The 19,114-nt window shown below is 41.6% G+C and overlaps 1 protein-coding gene across 1 annotated transcript in view; it reads left to right on the top strand.

The window, feature by feature from the left end:
- Window positions 1-17,434, top strand: part of LOC149450705 (piRNA biogenesis protein EXD1-like) — a 98,989-nt gene extending 81,555 nt beyond the window's left edge. The window contains exons 8-12 of the mRNA XM_089691558.1: window positions 1,613-1,717; window positions 7,697-7,777; window positions 10,957-11,100; window positions 11,542-11,724; window positions 16,075-17,434. Of these exons, the coding sequence (XP_089547684.1) occupies window positions 1,613-1,717; window positions 7,697-7,777; window positions 10,957-11,100; window positions 11,542-11,724; window positions 16,075-16,527 (966 nt within the window). The 3' untranslated portion in view covers window positions 16,528-17,434. The remainder of the gene's footprint in view (window positions 1-1,612; window positions 1,718-7,696; window positions 7,778-10,956; window positions 11,101-11,541; window positions 11,725-16,074) is intronic.
- Window positions 17,435-19,114: the final 1,680 nt, after the last annotated feature.

Below are 19,114 nucleotides of genomic sequence, written 5' to 3'. Positions count from 1 at the left end.
AAAAATTGCATCTCCATGTTGTGTATTGTGGGACACCAGCTTTAGTGAACGCAGGGTCCTGGGTTTAGGAATTGTTGGTGGCCTAAATCAGGTTGGGCAGGAAGCTGCTCAGGCCCCTCCAGTGATATGGCAGGTTCCCTTCCTAGGGATGCCGACCACCCGTCAGCTGCAGTGGTCTCCCTTAAGGCTTGTGGAACTGTAGGGGCCCGAAAAGCTGGGAGCTCGGTCCCACATTGACAGATGGCCACTAAGGTTAGATGACAGCCGGGGATCCAGCCCTGCAGTGAGTGAGGAGCGGAGGCAGGCTGGGCGGTTGTGCGGGCACAGTGTGAGGCTGCAGACTAGGGGTACTCACAAGAGGAGATGACGGCCACCATTTTCCCCCGTTCTTGGAGCGGTGCTGTTAGTGGCCAGTAACTCGCGATCCGCACCAGCGAAATGCTCCAGCTGGGTCTGCGCGGCACCAGGAGAATGAAGAGTGGAGAGCAGGGTGTCAGGCTTGTCTCTGGCAGGAGGCTGAGCGATGATACTGTATGTGCCCAGACAGTCAGAAGCCAGTCTAGAATGCGGCGATCTTTGGTGGCTGCTCAACAGCGCTCCCGTAATATCCTTTTTTAACCACTTCCCATCCGGCCCATGTACATAAACGGCCAGACAGGACCTGTGCCAAAGCAGGTCGTCGTTTATAAATGGCCCCCGTATTCCCTGCCTGTGCGCGCTCCAATCGGAACACAAACTGCTGTACGGGACCTCTGTGTGAGGTCCCGATCATGTGATCACTGATTGGTCAATCAGTGATCACATGAATAGTAGTAAACAAGATGTCACTTCCTGACATCATTGCTTACTACGTGTGAAATCTGTGAATGATCACAGAGATCACATGGTACAAGGCTATTCACAACAGCCTTGTACCTTGTGACAAGCTGTGCCCAATCGCAGCTCTCACAGTATTTCTCAATGGCTGCCAGAATGCAGCCAGAGAGAAGGAGAAATGATTGCTTTTACAGCCTTATGTGTGTAAAAGCAATCCGTGTAAAAAAAGAAAAAAAAATCTTCATCACCCCCCACAAGTTGTACAGTGTCACTATGGTGACACTGTACTGCTAGGATGACAGTATGTTAAAAAAAAAAATGTAAAAAAAAAATTGGAAAAGTTATAATATATGGTTACAAACTAATTTGGGTTATTTTTTTTTTTTTTTTTTTACTAAAAAGATAGAATAATACATTTCGGTCAAGATTTATGAAGAAAGATTATTTATTTGCAAAATTTTATAATAAAAACACTTTTTTTCAAAATGTTTGGACTTTTTCATTTATATAGCAAAAAAATAAAAATCCCAGTGGTGAATAAATACCACCAAAATAAAGTTATCTGTCTCAAAAAAATGCTACAAAATTCATATGGGTACAGTGTTGCATGACCGCGCATTTTGTCATTCAAAGTGTGATAGCACTGAAAGCTGAAAATTGGCCTGGACAGGAAGGGGGTGAAAGTGTCCGGACTTGAAGTGCTTAAGTAGTATACCAGTTGTCATATGTATAGCTGATGATATGATTCAGCCATAAAAGTGCTAACTGACCATATCTGATTTTACACTTGCACTAGGTGGCAACCAAGAGCCATGTTTACTTGTTTGATATAGTAATCCTGGGACTGAATGTATTTAAATGTGGACTGAAGGGAGTACTGGAGGATGAAAATATCGTTAAGGTAAGTTCTGTGTCAGAATGTTTGTAAAAATTTCAGATTTCTGTGAAATGTGCTAAAAATATGGGTTACCTTTCTTAAAAGAAATATCATCTCAAAGATATGTTCCATTATAGGTATATGCATGCTAAAGCTCAGTAATGTGTAAGTGTAAAACTTACAGGTATTTATCACTTTTTTTTTTTTTTAAGTTACTTATATAGCGTGGTCAATTTACGCAGCGCTTTACTTATTATTATTATTATTATTATACAGGATTTATATAGCGCCAACAATTTGCTCAGTGCTTTACAATATAACTGGAGACGACAATACAGTTCAATACAAGAGGGTTAGGAGGGCCCTGCTCCTTGGAGCTTACAATGTAAGAGGGAGGGGCTGGTGGTACAAAAGGTAATAACTGTGGGTGGTGGACTGGTATTAGGAATAGAAGATTCCATTATTAGCTGAGGGCAGGATAGGCTTCCCTGCAGAGATAGGTTTTCAGAGATCGCCTAAAAGTGAACAGAGTAGGCGATAGTCTGATAAATTGGGGTAGAGCGTTCCAGAGGATGGGGGAAGCTCTGGAGAAGTCCTGGAGATGAGCATGGGAGGAGGAGACAAGGGAGCTAGAGACCAGGAGGTCGTGCGAGGAGCAAAGAGTGCGATTTGGGTGATATTTGGAGACAAGATTGGTGATGTAATTTGGGGCAGAGTTATACAGTATATAGCTTTATATGTTATTGTTAATGTTTTGAATTTTATCCGCTGGGCAATGGGAAGCCAGTAGAGGGATTGGCAGAGGGGTGGCAGATACAGAACGGTTAGTAAAGTGGAGGAGTCTGGCAGCAGCATTCATGATAGACTGAAGAAGGGATAGCCTGCGATGAGGTAGGCCAATGAGAAGGGAGTTACAATGGTCAAGGCGAGAGATAACAAGGGAGTGAATAAGTTGCTTAGTAGTTTCCGAGGTTAAAAATGGCCGTATCTTGGAGATGTTGCAGAGGTGAAGTCTACATAATTTGGACAGCGATTGGATTTGGGGCTGAAAGGACAGATGGGAGTCTAGGATTACACCTAGTACCCTGGCATGAGGGGAAGGACTGATGATTGTGTTATTGATCTTAATGGAGAAGTCAGGGGAGGGGGCACGGGCTGGGGGGAATACTAAGAGCTCAGTTTTGGAAAGATTGAGTTTGAGGAAGTGGAGTGACATCCATGCCGATATGTCCCTTAGTAGGTTAGTAATGTGAGAGGAGACTGAAGGGGTGAGGTGAGGAGTAGAAAGATAGATTTGTGTGTCATCAGCATAGAGATGGTACTTGAAGCCATGGGAGTTTATCAAGTGACCAAGGGAGAAGGTGTAGATGGAGAAGAGAAGGGGTCCAAGTATAGAACCTTGAGGGAACCCTACAGAAAGAGGGAGTGGAGAGGAGGAGCCAGTTATAGGTAAGGCTGAAGGAGCGCTGTGATAGGTAGGAGGAGAACCAGGAGAAATTAGAGTCTCTGAGGCCAAGAGAGTGGAGTTTTTTGAGGAGGAGGGGGATGGTCAACAGTATCAAAGGCCGCAGAGAGGTCAAGTAGAGTACGGAGTAGTGGCCATTGGTTTTAGCAGTTAGTAGATCATTAGTGAGTTTTAGTAGGGCAGTTTCAGTGGAGTGGAGTGAGCGAAAGCCAGACTGTAAAGGGTTAAGAAGGTTGTTGTCAGTGAGGTAGGAGCTCAGGCAATTGTAGACTAAGCGTTCTAGGAGTTTAGAGGTGAATGGGAGCAGGGAGATAGATCTTAAGTTGTTCATGTTGGTGGGATCCAGGGAGGGCTTTTTAAGTATGGGAGTGATGTGTGCATGCTTTAGAGGGGTGGGGAAGGTGCCGTTAGAGAGGGAGAGCTTGAAGATGAAAGAAGAGGGTGACCGTAGTAGTTGTGAGGGGACAGGATCCAGGGGGCAGGTAGTGAGACGGGCTTCTGAGAAAACCTTAGTGACCTCTTCAGTAATAGCAAGGTCAAAAGAGGAAAGTGTTCAGGGAGGTTTAGTATAAGGTATGCTAAGTGGGATGGATGTCTGCAGTGGCGATGCCCCTACGAATTGCATCAATCTTGTTTTTGAAATTATTTGCAATCTTGTAAGCAGTGAGTGAGGTACTGGGTGGAGTTGAAGGTGGAGAAAGTAGAGAGTTAAAAGTAGAGAAGAGACGACGAGGACTGGGTGATAAGCTATTGATGAGAGTGACAAAGTAGGCTTGTTTGGCAGCATGGAGGGAGGAATTGTATGTTAATAAAGCAGATTTATATAGGGTGAAAGCTTGGTGTGATTTGGTTTTACGCCAGATTCGCTCCAGCGCACAACTGTCTCTTAAGAATTCTGGTGTCGTCCGTCTGCCAAGGTTGTAACGGTCGGGGCCTGATGCTTTGTGCAGTTAGAGGAGCAAGTGAGTCTAATGTGAATGAAAGTGAACTGTTGTAGACAGCAGGGCCAGGACAGGGCAGGACAGGGGAGATATTCTGTCATAGAGTTGGTCAGTTGCAGAGTAGAAAAGAGAAGGGTTAAAGTTGTGAAGGTTTCTGCAGGTAATTGTTTGCTGCTTGGAGGGATAGGTGTTTGAAGACGAGGACACTGAAGGTGATGAGATTGTGATCAGAGAGAGGCAAGGAGGTGTTTGTGAGGTTGTAGGGAGTGCAAAGACGGGAGAAGACAAGGTCTAATGTATTCCCATCAGAGTAAGTGGAGGACTGTGTCCATTGTGTTTAGGCAAAAGATGAGGTTAGGTTGAAGAGTTGGGATGTAGCCGGGTTGTTGACATTAATAGGGATGTTAAAATCTCCAAGAATGATAGTGGGTATTTCAGAGGAAAGAAAGTAGGGTAGCCAGGCAGAGAAGTCATCAAGAAAGCGGGACACCAGTCCAGGAGGTCGGTAGATCACTGAAATCCTCAGAGAAATGGGAGAAAACAGCCAAATGCAGTGAGTCTCGAAAGAAGAGAAGGATAGAGAGGGAGGGTTATGGAGGACTTGAAAGGTGCTCAGTGGGGATAGAAGCAAACCAACTCCACCACCTTTCTGACCACCGGGTCTGGGTGAATGAGTGCAAAGAAGGCTTCCATAGGAAAGTGCTGCGGTAGAAGCAGAATCTGCTGCTTGGAGCCAGGTTTCTGTAATTGCTAGTAGGTTAAGGAAGCGGGAGACAAAAAGGTCATGGACAGAGGTGAGCTTATTATAGACAGAGCGGGCATTCCAGAGTGCACATGAAAAAGGGAGGGTGGTTTTTAGGAGCACGGGGATTGAGATTAGATTAAGCAGATTGCAGCTATTCCCTGAGGAAAGAGGGTGCCTGATGTGGGGGTGAGATAGTGGAGGACAAAGGTTTGGGGAGATATCCAGAGAGGTTAGGAGAAGGAGGGTGAAGAAAGTAAGGTGGGAGTGGGCTGTATATGAGTGCACATGCCTTCCAGTTCTGGTGTTTGGGTCAGTAGTTGAGCAAAGTATCAGCAGGAGGTGATGAGAGCAGTAGTAGGGAGATGATAGAAGTGAAGGTGAGATGTATAAGCTTTGGGGTGGAACAGAGGGGAAAAGAAATTAGATTTTGAGAACACAGGATAGTAATATGAAAAGGAGAAGTAGAGGTGGCATATTAAAAAGTTACACGGAGTGGGACTCAGACTTGTAGGAAATGTTTCCCAGGTTGTTTGCTTGCAGTCCATTCAGCATGAAGTAGCGTTCCTTGTTGTAGCTTCCTGCTTCTTGAGTTATCCTGCTTTAGTTAAACTGCTGTGTTCAACTGCGTCTTCACACTCCAGCCACAAACACCCCCCATAGTACAGTGCAGCAGTGGCAAGTCTGCACATGCTCTGTTTGGTGTGTATTGCTAGAGAGTTTAATTTTTTTTGAGAGGGTGCATGTGATTGGCACAAGGCCAATCAGCACTGTCTGGACAGAGGGTCAGGGGTCATGCAGCCTCATAGGACAGTCAGAGGAGAATAAAAACTTCCTACAAATTTAACCAGTGCTCGGCCAGACAGTGATAGAAGTCACACGACTGCTATATACTGCTTATGAGAAAAGGTATTTAGCAGTTTATATTTACTGAAATAATTGCATTTCCATATTCTGTGTACTGTGAAAGATCGGATATACAGTGCTGTGAAAAAATATTTGCCCCTTCCTGATTTTTAATTTTTTGCATATTTGTCACACTTAAATGATTCAGATCATCAAACAAATTTTAATATTACACAAAGATAACCCAAGTAAATACAAAATGCAGTTTTTAAATGATGATTTCATTTATTAAGGGAAAAAAGCTGTCCAAGCATGCCTGGTCCTATGTGAAAATGTAATTGCCCCCCCTCTTTTTGCTTAATCACAAATGAACTGTGATTAACCACTTTTTTTGGAAAATTGAGGTAAAATGAACTTGCCACACCCAGGTCTGATTACTGCCAGACCTGTTGAATAAAGAAATCAATTAAATAGAAAGCTGTCTGACAGAGTATATACATAAATTAATGAAGCGCTAAAATACTTTATAAATTCATACTGATTGCGCCATTTGTGACAACATAATAGTGCTCAGTGATAAATGTCCCATATACACAAGTATATCCTTATAGTGAAATTAATACACATAAATGAAGTGAATATATAAACTGTGATATAAGATATATCATGTGTATAAACAAAGAGTATTGAATCTAAATAAGTATTCAATAGGTTACCATATAAATGTGAATCACAAATACATAAAAAAAAAAATCCGTGAATAATCAAAATATAAAAAGTCCATGCAAGTGAAACCGCGTAAAAAAGTGATCTTCACTCTGGTGCACAAATCCTCAAATGGCAGCAGTGCCTGCTCACCTCCACACAATGATCCACACAGGGCCAAAAGGCTAATGCTCTCATCTATACCCGATCCTCATGAATATGCTCCTCATCCATGGACCACAAGGTAAATGGAAACTCCTCCCCCAGCGTATCTATTCCGCTCCACCTCCACTCAATGCATATAGGTAAGACACAAAAAGATCCTTGACACTGGAATCCTTGTTTCCTGAAACCTCAGATGAAGTCTGTGCAGTGGGAGCAGAATGTCGGCTGTTTGAAGAATCGGGCGATGAATTTGTGGTTCTTTTGTGGAGGTGAAGAACCACAAATTCATATTTTTTACTTTTTTTTAAATTTCCCGCCGGTTCCGCCCCCTGTGTGTACTGACGCTCACAGGGAACGGAACCCAGAAGACAAATCCCGGTATTGGCCGAACGACACAGCGGGAAGACATCACGGGATCGCAGGACAAGGTAGTGATCGGGGGAAAGCAGGAGAAGCACTATGGAGTAATCCTGTGTGTGGCTCGGGGTTACCACTTTTGGTACTGAAAATTAACCCCGAGCCACACTCGGGATTACCGCTAGGAAGGTTAAAGGTTGTTTGATGATTTGAATCATTTAAGTGTGACAAATATTCAAAATCATCAATGATGTGTTCATCTGCCATCATCTCAAGAAGGTCGATGCCATCTTTTCCCCCATAAAGCTTAGACCAGCTTTGTTCAAGCATAAACCAGGGTCAGCATCCAGAAGAACCTAAAATGATGTGCGGTTCTTGTTGTGTACCCCTAATATTCCTGGGTATACTGTATGTACACATGGTAACTCCCATAGCTCACCCTGTACAACTGATTCTCACCTTATGAGTTGCCATATCACCTAGAGCCTGATCTCATACACTGCATTTCTGCTGCCTAAAGTGCATATGGCTTTCTAATTGTTTCTGTGTGCATATATAATCTTTGATACAATGGGGTCAATTTACTAAAGCAATAGAGTTTGCTTATGTAAAAAAAAAATGTGCTTCTTTATGAGAAATGAGACTCAGCGTGTAAGGTCAATCAGTATCTGTCAGATTTTAGGAGACTTCTGCTGAATGTCAAGTAGTAGTCAGATTGAGCTTGAATAATACTGTTTACATTTCATTTACTTGATGGTTATCTATATCTTGATTCGTAACAGGTGATTCACGACTGCCGTGGCCTGTCAGACTGTCTCTATCACAAGTATGGGGTTGAAGTCAGCAATGTATTTGACACTCAGGTTAGCTGGATGAACATTGTATGCACGGGTGTGTAAGGGTTGGGAGTTAGGGAATCGGGAGTAGATGGGGCCTGGTATATAGAAGTTCTATTTCTGTTCTACTGTATAAGTAATAGTACAAGTGTGGGCATGTATACAAGTAGAAGACAGACAAATCTGCCTGTGAATTATACAATTCTGGTGTAACTAAATTATCTGTAATAAGCTTCATAAGTTTAAAGGATAAGTTCACCTTTTCCCATTACGAACAGACCGCCCCCCCCCCCCCCCCCGATCTTCTCCTCCCCACTAGCAGTCGCAATTTTAACCTCCTTAGTGGTGTTCCCGAGTGTAGCTCGGGGTAAAATTTCTATACCAAGAGCGGTAACCCCAAGCTACACTCGGGCTTACCATGCGGCGTTCTCTGGGGGTCCCTGCAGCACTTACCTTGTCCTTCGCTCCCATGATCTGTCCCCTCCAGCGTCCCCGGCCATCTCCTCCGGCCGATGCCGGCATCCGGCTCCTGTGTTCCGGTCCCTGGGACGTGCGGCGGGAAATTTGAATTTTTAAAAAAATGTCATTTTTGCTGTCATTGCTATTTCAATGCATTTCACATACATTTTGTCCCTACTGCTTTGTCCTGTGCCCTGCCTGCACTTTGAATGTTCTTTCTGCCTGGAAACTTAGAAAAGTCCATGGCATCCAAAAAGCATCCCTTTACATCAAAAGCGGTTTTAGAACAGCGATAGTAAATCAGAACCACTTGCAAAATTGAGTGATAATGATTCGTGGGGAAATTCGTCATCAGACACTGAAAACGATTTTGCGACTTTGCTCAGCGATGTGCGAATTTGCCTCTGTTTTTCAAATTTCAGTGTTTTTGGTTTGATTATATTATTGAATTAAATTTATTATTATTATATTATTATTATTTTTTATGATTATTTATTAAATTATGATTTCGTGTTTCAAATTTTATCATACCCGGGATGTTTAATAGACTCTTGCTCGGACAGATTTCAGTGAGTTATTCCTAAAAATTACAGCCTACAATAAAAAACTACATATTTCCATGCAAAAAAATGGTACCGCTTTCAGCACAAAAAAACAGAAAGGATCATACCGCCAAGGAGGTTAAAAAGCGGCCTTGCAGGGCTCCGCTTGCCCGGCCACGTCACTCATTCACAGTATTGAGGAATGTGAATGGGAAAACTACAAGTTGCGACAGCCTTTGCGGCTGTTGGCTTGTAGTTCTCAATGAACTACCACGGCGCTCCACAGTGCCGTGGTAGTTCATTGAGCCTTCCTGTCAGTAAGTATCTGCTTTCCTGTACAAGATGTACGAGCAAGCAGATACAATGAGAGGTCAGAGGGAGATTTTCATGGCACCAGCGATCTGCTGATTGCTGGTGCCGTGCATTAGAGCAGGGTTTCTCAACCAGGGTTCCTCCAGAGGTTGCTAGGGGTTTCTTGAGCAATGAGCAATATCCGCCTTCCAGATAGGTTCTCACTGACACCATTGATATTTTTAGCTATCTATAAGGGGTAATTCTTCTCAATGACCACAAGTGTGAGGAACATTCTTCTCACTGACCATCACACAAATGTATCATATGCTGTAGATACAGTAATTTTTAGCAGGGGTTCCCCAAGACCAAAAAGTAATTTCAAGGGTTCCTCTGTGTTAAAATTGTTGAGAGAGGCTGCATTAGAGGCTCCAGAAACAAAAAAATAATAAATGCACATTTTTTTACCTGGAAAAAAAAAATGTGCATTTATTATTTTTTGTTAAAAGGTGAACTTATCCTTTAATTTTTACCGGAAAGTACTTAGTGGTAAAATAGTGTCACCCCTGCACTGGAACCATGCAGGCAACGTCAATTGGATTACTGTGCTTGCATGCTGCTCGTGTGGGCTTACACTGTTGGCAATTCTGTCCTCTGCCATTGTGATGGAAATATGACAACAGAACATGTTCATACTGCACAATTGTGGCTCTCAGTTGCTATTAGGTTGCTGAGAGCCACATGAACTCCTGCCACTCTGCTGATACCTCAAGACGTAAGGGGGGGGGTTCTACTTCTCCCTCCTACTTCTATGTTTTTCTTTTACATTAAATATAGGATAATAATGTGTGTGTTCATTCATGAATGGTTTAATTTAAGCTGAATAGTCTTTAGGTCTCTGGATGATTCCTAACCTACTGGTATGCATTATTGCCCAATCAGAAAACAATTTAGCAGAATGTGTATTATTTAATCACAGGTGCCAACTCACTTTTAGCTAATGCCCATTGTGAAGGCAGGAGCAGGAGGATCAAATGGCAAATTTAATCTTGGGGGGAGACAGAAGGAAAGCTGATTGTGGAGCCTAGGATGGTAGTGAAGGTAGAGAAGGACATGGTCACAGTTGTGGCTTAAGGGTCAATAACTGATAATGGAACATTGGGAAAGCATTTAGAGGAGCACAGGTACAGGAGAGAAAAGATGTAACTGACCACGGAACATTTAGAGATGAAGCAGAATAGTAGCAAATAATAGATGGAAGTCAGATGAAAGGCTGAACAGTAGCTGATTGTGGACTAGGGGGTTGGAGTTGATTATGAACCACTGGGAGAAGAAAGTAGGAGATGACTGTGGTCAAGAAGCAGAGTAGTAGATGATAAAGTGGGTGGAGAGCAGAATCCGAGGGGAGAGAGATGTTGCAGTAGACCATGTACTATTGGGAGAGGTTTCAAAGTGGGAGCTAGCCATTGACTAGGGTTAGGTTTCAGGCTTCGTTCACACAGCTGGAAAGGGGGCATTAAAAAAAAAAACTGATCCGCCTTTTTTTTTCTTCAACAGTTTAGTGTCACTTTAAGGAGAAAGGGGGTAGAGGGGAAGCTCGTTGTATACAGCTTTCCTATTAAAATGACTCCTGACAACAGAATCTTCCAGCAGTGCAAGTGAAATGTTCCAAAGTTTTCATACTATAGAAAAGGCTGGTACTGACCAGTTTATCAGTGATGAGACTTGCATATGCTGGAAGCAGATGATTTGGGTGAAGTGCTAAAATCCAAGCTCTGTTGTGCGATAAGCAAAGGAAACAGGATGTAGATGGATTGAAAACAGCAAGATGCAGTTTGGCTTTATATTACATACTAGTGTGTTTGTTATCTGGAATATTATATACAGTATGCGTTTTTACTGTCTCACTCTTAGGTGGCTGATATCTGTCTCTTTTACAAAGAAGCTGGTGGTTTATTTCCTCAGCATCCAAGTACCTTAGAAGAATGCTTAACAAAACAACTTAACATGCCATTGTCACAGATCTCTTTCTTATCACACTCACAGAGAATTATGAAGGTAAACATAAGCTTCAAATACAATACTAGCTACCACAATATCATAGTATATTGTGCACCAAAAACAATTTTTTTTTTTTACTATTCATTGGGGGACACAGAATCACACCTGAAAATATGCCCTGCCAACAGGACGTGGATAATAAGGAAAGATGTTCTTTCTCTGTTGGTTATACTGTTGCAGAAGGATCTGCATCTTTAGTCTTCAAAAGAGTTGCAAGAAAAATTGAGAAGAATTAAAAAAAAAAAAAAAAAATGTCCTCAAGTAAAATAATAAGGGTGGTATCTGTGTCCCCAAGAAATTCAGCTAATAAATGATTTCATAGTGAGTACAAAATAAATCATACTTATAAGGCTCATTCTTGTATTTTATACCAGTATTTGTCATTACGCTTGATATTCTATCATTGTAACACATGGTTTTGTGTCTTTCAATAAACAGGATACTAATTTTGTGTTCCCAATACCTCCACCTCTGCAGAAAGCTTTGGCTTTGGAGGCATCCTATGTTTTGTCATTGCACACACCCATGATAAATGCCATGATGGCAGATTTTTCTGCTTTGGTCAATAGTTATATCAAGGTGTACACTCAAAGCAATACGAATGTACCAAACTGGACCCAGGTAAGCCAGCAATAACCTCACCTTAACAGTTTGTATATCTGCTTTGTTGACACGAGGATCGCTCCCAGCTTCTAAAGCATCCTTGCAAACCTACCTAGAAAGCAGCAAAGGCAAGCAGACAAATTAAAGCGATAATAAACCCCAAAACAAAAATGTAATATATTGTGGCTAACAGGTCCTTCCATTTAGTGGCTTGGTTTTAGGTTTTTTTTTCCTTTATTTTCACCTGGTGATCCAGCCAGTAACACAATCCCTGTTCCGTTTTGTGGAGAAGCAACAGAGACACTCTTGGACAGCAGCATTGTCAGTCTGGGAAGAGGGTAGTGTTAAGACTAGCAGATTTAGATGAATTTGCATTAACAAATTAAAGCAGAGCTCCAGCTGCCATTGCTTTAACAGATCCCCAAAATTGTTACTTTCAAGGCATGCAATGAATGACGACTGTCAAAGTTGCTTGTGCTCTCAACTGAGCTGTCAAGCCATCAAGTGGCAACTAATGTGCAGTACCATGGCAACTGCAGATCAACCAAGGCTTAAGATGGCAGCTTCCTTGGTGTGAAGGATGGGACGGTATAGTTCAGTTTTAAATGGTTTGTCTTATGCTTCTAATTGCCACCTTTGCTGGACAGGTTGGTTCTTTTACAGCGGAACTAAACTCCCAGAAATTCACACTTTCTCATTCCAGTGATGCAGCAGTTAAATCCCTCTCTAGCAACAGTCATCTTCTCCCTGTCTACTTTCAAGTGTGGAGTTTTCTGCTTCATAATTGGCCGGTCTGGGAATTACATCATCCCATGCATGCTCACGTGAGTCTGTCATTCTGGCACAGTTGGAGTGTGCTGAGAATGCACGCTGAGCTGCACATGCTCAGTTCAGTGTGCATTTGATAGAAGACTGCGAGCAGAAAACAAAGTATTTGTTATTGAAGAAGAGACATAGCATGTGTCTTCTGCAATAGAGATCTGCCTACTTGCATTTGTTCTAATTAGTAAAGTTTAGTTCCACATTAAAGCAGAGCTCCAGTCTCCTCTGAAAACATAAAGGACTTTTAGAAAAACAGCCACTCACCTGTCCTATGATCCAGCAGTGTATTCACACCAGCGGGGTTCACCGGCTGTCCTCTATCCCCTGCACCAGCATCTTAAGTGTAGGCATGTGGCTGTGACATCTTGCGGCTTCTCAGCTGTGTGCTCACTGCGAGTGGTGCTGTGCATTGTGAATGGTCCCATGTCCCAGAAGACTGCAGGGAGGGAGAACTTCCACCTCCGATCACCTAGTCAGAAGAGAAGTGGGAGAGGGAACCTGTCAAAATAGGGTGCCCATATAAACATAAAAAAGACCGAACTTTAACTACTTCCAGTCCGGACACTTTTCCCTTCTTCCTGTCCAGGCCAATTTTCAGTTTTCAGCACTATCGCACTTTGAATGACAATTGCGCGGTCATGCAACACTATACCAATATGAATTTTTTTAGCATTTATTTGAGACAGATAAAGCTTTATTTTGGTGGTATTTATTCACCTCTGGGATTTGTAAATGAAAAAGTCCAAAAATTTTGAAAAAAAGTGTTTTTCTTATAAAATTGTGCAAATAAATAGTATTTCATCATAAATCTTGGCCAAAATGTATTCCGTTATCTTTTTAGTAAAAAAAAAATTAACCCAAATTAGTTTATAACCAAAAATTATAATTTTTAAACTTTTTTTTAAATTGTTTTCCATTTTTTTTTGTTTTCTTTTTTTTACATATTGTCACCCTAGCAGTACAGTGTCACCATGGTGACACTGTACTACTTGTGGGGGGTGATGAAGATTTTTTTTTTTACACTGATTGCTTTTACACCCATAAAGGCTGTAAAAGCAATAATTTCTCATTCTCTCTAGCTGCATTCTTGCAGCCATTGAGAACTACTGTGTGAGCTGTGATTGGTCACAGCTTGTCACATGTTACAAGGCTGTTGTGAATAGCCTTGTACCATGTGTCCTCTGTGATCATTCACAGATTTCACATGTAGTAAAATGATGTCAGAAGTGACATCTTGCTTACTACTCTGCATGTGATCACTGATTGGCCAATCAGTGATCACATGTTCGGGACCTTGCACAGAGGTCCCGTCCAACGATCGGTGTTCCACTGCGTCCGGAGGACACAGCGTGCACCGGATCATGGTGCTGCGCGCTCCTAGGGAGCGCGCACAAGCAGGGTGCGGGGAGGCCGTTTATAAACAGCCACCCAACCCTGCACTGCCATCGTCCGGCCATTTATATACATGGGCCGGATGGGAGGTGGTTAAATAAAAACATATTTTTTACTTTCTGGTATAAAAATTATATAGTAAACTCAAAGTTAGTCATAAATTTAGGCCAAAACGTATTCTGCTACATGTCTTTGGTAAAAAAAAAAAAAAAAATCCTAATTCATGTGTTAATTGGTTTGTCTACAATCTATGGTATACTGTATATATTAGAAATTTACGCAGCTTTCACTTTTTGACTGCCTATCACATATCTTTAGGTGCTAAAATGCCAGGGCAGTACAACCTAATAACCCCCCACCCCCCAAATGACCCTTTTTTGGAAAGTAGACACCCCAAGGAATTTGCTAAGAGGCATGTTGAGTTCATGAAACATTTTATTTTTTTCCACAAATTTTTGGAAAATAACATTTTTTTTTTTTTACACAAAGTTGTCAGTTAAATGATATATTGCTCACGCATGCCATGGGTATATGTGGAATAACACCCCAAAACACGTTCTGCCACTTCTCCAGAGTATGCGGATACCACATGTCAGAGATTTTTTGGCGGCCTAGCCACATACAGGCCCCCAAAATCCGATAATCACCTCCAGGCTTTCAAAGGGCATATTTCCTCATGTCACTTCCTCACTACTTATCAGAGTTTCAGAGGCCCCAAAATGCCAGGATAGTACAGACACTCCCCCATATGACCTTTTTTGGAAAGTAGATACCCCAAGTTTTCTTTCTTTGTTTTTCAAAAACTTGTGACAACAAATGAGATCTGCAAAATACTCGCCATGCCTCTTAGCAAATACCTTGGAGTGTCTACTTTTCCAAAAAGGGGTCATTTTGGGGGGGTGCTTCTACTATCCTATCATTTCAGGGCCAATATTAGAAGCTTATGTCAGACATCACTCACTTTTCTAACTAATTGAAGACCAAGCCTTTTCTGACACTGTTTACTTGGAAAAAAAACTGTTTGCTATAAAATCACTTTGAACCCCCAAACATTATATATTTTTTTAAAGCAGAGGCCCTAGAGAATAAAGCGCTGGGTGTTGACAATTTTTTATGTCACACAGTATTTGTGCAGCGAATTTTCCTAGTTTGTCCTAAATTGCACTAAAACCTGACGGGATTGTAATTCTTCCCTACTCTAGCCCAGAGAAACCTACAGCAAAACAATAAAAAGCTCACAGAGGTTCTAGCCATTTCCTCCTTAAAGCCGGACTTCACTCTGTCAGTTAACATGGACTATTTTTTATCCTTATGCTGCTAGAATTAGTACATAAGTAGGAAAATATATCATTTATTTGTTTTAAACTTTTTTTTGTTTACATTTCTTCAGTTACTTCCTGGTTTCCATCCCTAGGCAAATGATGTCTTACATCCCAGCAGTCTTCAGGAGGTGAGGGAGGGTTCTCAGCTCAGCCTATGCCTGAGCTAGGGGCAGATGGACTCCAGGAACTAAATGCAACATGAATCATCTGCCCTTAAGATAGCCACTCCCAGAAATGCCAGGGGGTGTTTTTCAAAATGATTTTTCAGCAAAATAAACCATGGAGTCATGGATGGATGGGGGGGGGGGGTTTGTTTTAAATATTAAAAATGAATGAAATTGTTTGTTTGTGATGCTCAGATGCAGTTCAGTTCCACTTTAAAGGTTTAGTTCACCTGTATCTAACACCCCCACTTCCTCCCGGTCCCCACTACAGCCATGGTGTGGTGAGTGGTGGAGCGGCTGTGGCAGCCCTAACAGCTGAGGATTGTTGTAGTAAGTAGAGCAGGGACCAAGGGGATGGGGAGGGGGTCTGGAGTTAGACAGTTAAACCAGTTTTTCCGTGAAGGTTAACTAAGCCTTTAAATTAAAAAAGATTTTTTTCTAATGTCTGTTGCTGTTGACTTCCTGACTTCCTTTCTGGTAAAATGGTATCACCAGAACAAGAAGTGAGGGGGAAATCTTTCTAACTGAGCCCCAAATAGCAGCAATCCTTCCCCACACCATTCAAATCTAGAAAACAATTGTTTATAGATAACACTTTAAGTAAAGGAATGTAAATATACTGTATATGCATTTGTGTCCTAAAACATGTAATGTATCATATTTTATAGCTGTCCAATTCCTGGCTTCCTGAAGATTTTCAGATGCTGAAAGACCTGCAAGAAAAACGCAGAGAGAAGGCTCTGAAAAAGTATGTTGTAGGCGAAAGTGGTTTGCTGCTTTCGCCTGGAAACCAACAGGAACTCTATAAATCTCCTGATTACCTTCAAACAAAAGAGAAATCTGTCCACCCCATATCTGATAAGGAGATATCTGCAGCCTGCACAGAGAGAGTGCAAGTCCAAACTGATCTTTCTGTGGATCATGAGCCTGGATTCCAAGCCACCCTTGTTTGGCAAAGGTTTCCTTCTCCTCCAGGTTTGGCCTCTCTTAATTCGAGGGCTTTGTGCTTTCCCACTCTACAAGTACCAAGACCACCGATGCCCGTTACTTCCATTGCACCATTTGCCTTGCCACGTTTTCGCATGTCGGCTCCTCAGCTTGCAACTAATATTTCCAACTGAAGATTTTTATTTTGCCTATTTCAGTTCAATATGGTATTTACATCTGTAATGGCAAAGTACAATACCCCTGCCAGTGTTCCCAGGGAGGAAGTATAATGCTTGGGATTTCTGTTTAACTTTCACTGTTTTAATAATTTAAAAGGAGTTAAACAATGGAGCTCAACAAGAATTAGACTAGCAGCCAGTCAGGTTTTCTTTTATAATGAAAGGCACACGGGGAAATTACTCCTACTTCCTCTTGGTTGCTATAGGCATTGTCTTCTATTTGATAAAGTTTTAAAGTTAACTGAAATAAAAACATGGCCAGATATGACCCTCCACCCGCAGATCTCGAAGTGCATATACAGATCTATGCATGTGCATTGAGCTGCATTTTTTGTAGCACTGGATAGGTTCAGTGGTATAGGTCAGTGTGCATTTCTTTTTGTGTTTTTTTAAATTGATGGTTAGTATGTCCTTTTATATATGTTTTCTTTCTCATCCATTGAAGAACACAGGAGGTCTTCCAGCTTTGTGTCATACTGCTGCCTACAGCAGGATTGGATACTGACAAATAAAAACACTCTAGGTGAGCCCAAGCTATCCCACTCTATTCCCAGCTTGCCTCTGTTTTTTGCTAGTGTCCTTGGCGGAAAGACATATTTTCTTTAGCTCTGCTGGGAAAGGACTAACCTATTTTTCCCTTTATGTGATTTCAGATATAAGATCTTGCATCTTTTTTGTGTCTGTGTTTTTTGTGTGATTGATGTTTTAACTTGACATATAAATATTTTATTGATACTAGAGTGTGGCAGTAATGCCAGTTATTGGACCTCTTACACTACACTCTATTCAAAATATGTAACAGTATGTTTAAATTTATACAAAGTTTTGTTTGTACATCTTTATAATAAAGTTATTTTTATTATTTGTTTGTTTACAAACGGTTTTATTTTTCAAGGGTAGACTGTAGAACAACAGTACAGTTTCAAGTAATGTGTACATTAATAACAAGGCACATTTGAAAAGTACATTTCAGAGGAGTACATATACGTAAAAAAGATAGATAGGGAGGAAAAAGAGAAAAAATTTTAAGTACATGAGGAATGTAAACGATAAAGTGGGTTGAAAGATACATCTGTCAATAGCATATGCCAAATAACCTTCAAACGGAATGCTTTTCAGTCATGTAATGAATGTCTATGAACCCTCCATGTTTCCCATTTTTTATCAAACAAGCGCATCGTGTCCAGCAAAGTATAATGAATATGCTCCATGAGCATCACAGCGTCAACTCTATGTAAAACAGAGGCCAAGGGTACCGTGGTGGATTTCCAATGTAGGGCAATAGCCCATAAAGTGGTAATACAAATGGTATGTATCAATCTCATAACAGCATCAGAGGCCCCCGGGATATGAGTGCCCAGTAAACAGGACTGTATAGTCAGACGTACTGGGGCACCTACCAAGGAAGCAGCTACCTCCGATATCCTATGCCAAACCAACGATATAGTTGGGCAAGCCCAAAACATGTGAACCAATGTACCTGTGAGGCCACAGCCCTGGAAACATAAAGGGGATGTTTGTGGGTACAGTACATGTAGTCTTGACGGGGTATAATACCATCTGGTCAATACCTTGAGGGCAGTCTCATGTACAGAAAGGGATCTCGAACTCTTACATATGTTATCCACCATGGAATCCCACTCCTCCTCTGAGAAAGTGATACCACTATCATCCTCCCATCTTTGTCTATATAAAGGGGGTGTGGGAGAGAAACTGATCAAAAATTGATGATAAAGATCTGAGATAAGACCCCTACCCCTAGGAGAGTCACGGCTAATACGTTCAAAGAATGAGATCGGAGAGGAGGGTATGAGGCCAAAATGTAACTGAAAAAAATGTCTAATCTGTCGATAACGATGGTACTCGAGAAGCGGAACCTCAAAAAGTACTCGCAGCATATCAAAAGTAATATAAGATCCTTCTCTTTGAAAATTAGATAATCTAATAAGAGATCTATCATACCACCAATGAAACGTTTGAGGGGAAGAAAATGCTGTAATAAAGTTTGGATCACCAAAAAATGAAACACCGGAGAAACAGAAGAGACTAGATTTAATTTAAGTGTATATTTGGACCAAAGTGTCAATGAATGGGTAACTATAGAGTTGTGAAAAGTGAACGATCAAGGGGGGATTTTGGACCACAAAATACCCGGTAAATAAAATGGGCGTATAGACTGAGATTCAAATCTAATCCACGGGATCTGAGAATTTACAGTCGCCCATTGTGATAATTGTGCAAAACGGGCTGAGAGGTAATATAGTCAAAAATTGGGAAGACCTAGACCTCCCGTCCGTTGTGAGCGGTACAGAACAGATGTGGTAAAGTGTGGATGTTTATTACACCAGATAAAATTATTAATAACCCGCTGAAAGTGATCCAGAAATGTTTTCGAGACCAGGACTGGAAGTGCTCTAAATAGATAAAGTAGTTTGGGCAAAATATTCATCTTGACCGCCGTGACTCAACCCAGAAAGGAAATGGGGTAACCATGTCAAACCTTCAGTAGAGTAGAAAGGCGCGACACACATGGTGGGTAATT

Source organism: Staurois parvus, unplaced genomic scaffold (genome assembly GCF_062004578.1).
Source record: "Staurois parvus isolate SC_StPar_1 unplaced genomic scaffold, SC_StPar_1.0 ptg000564l, whole genome shotgun sequence".
Taxonomy (NCBI): domain Eukaryota; kingdom Metazoa; phylum Chordata; class Amphibia; order Anura; family Ranidae; genus Staurois; species Staurois parvus.
Note: the sequence above shows the minus strand (reverse complement) of the source record. Positions and strands in the feature narration are given on the sequence as shown.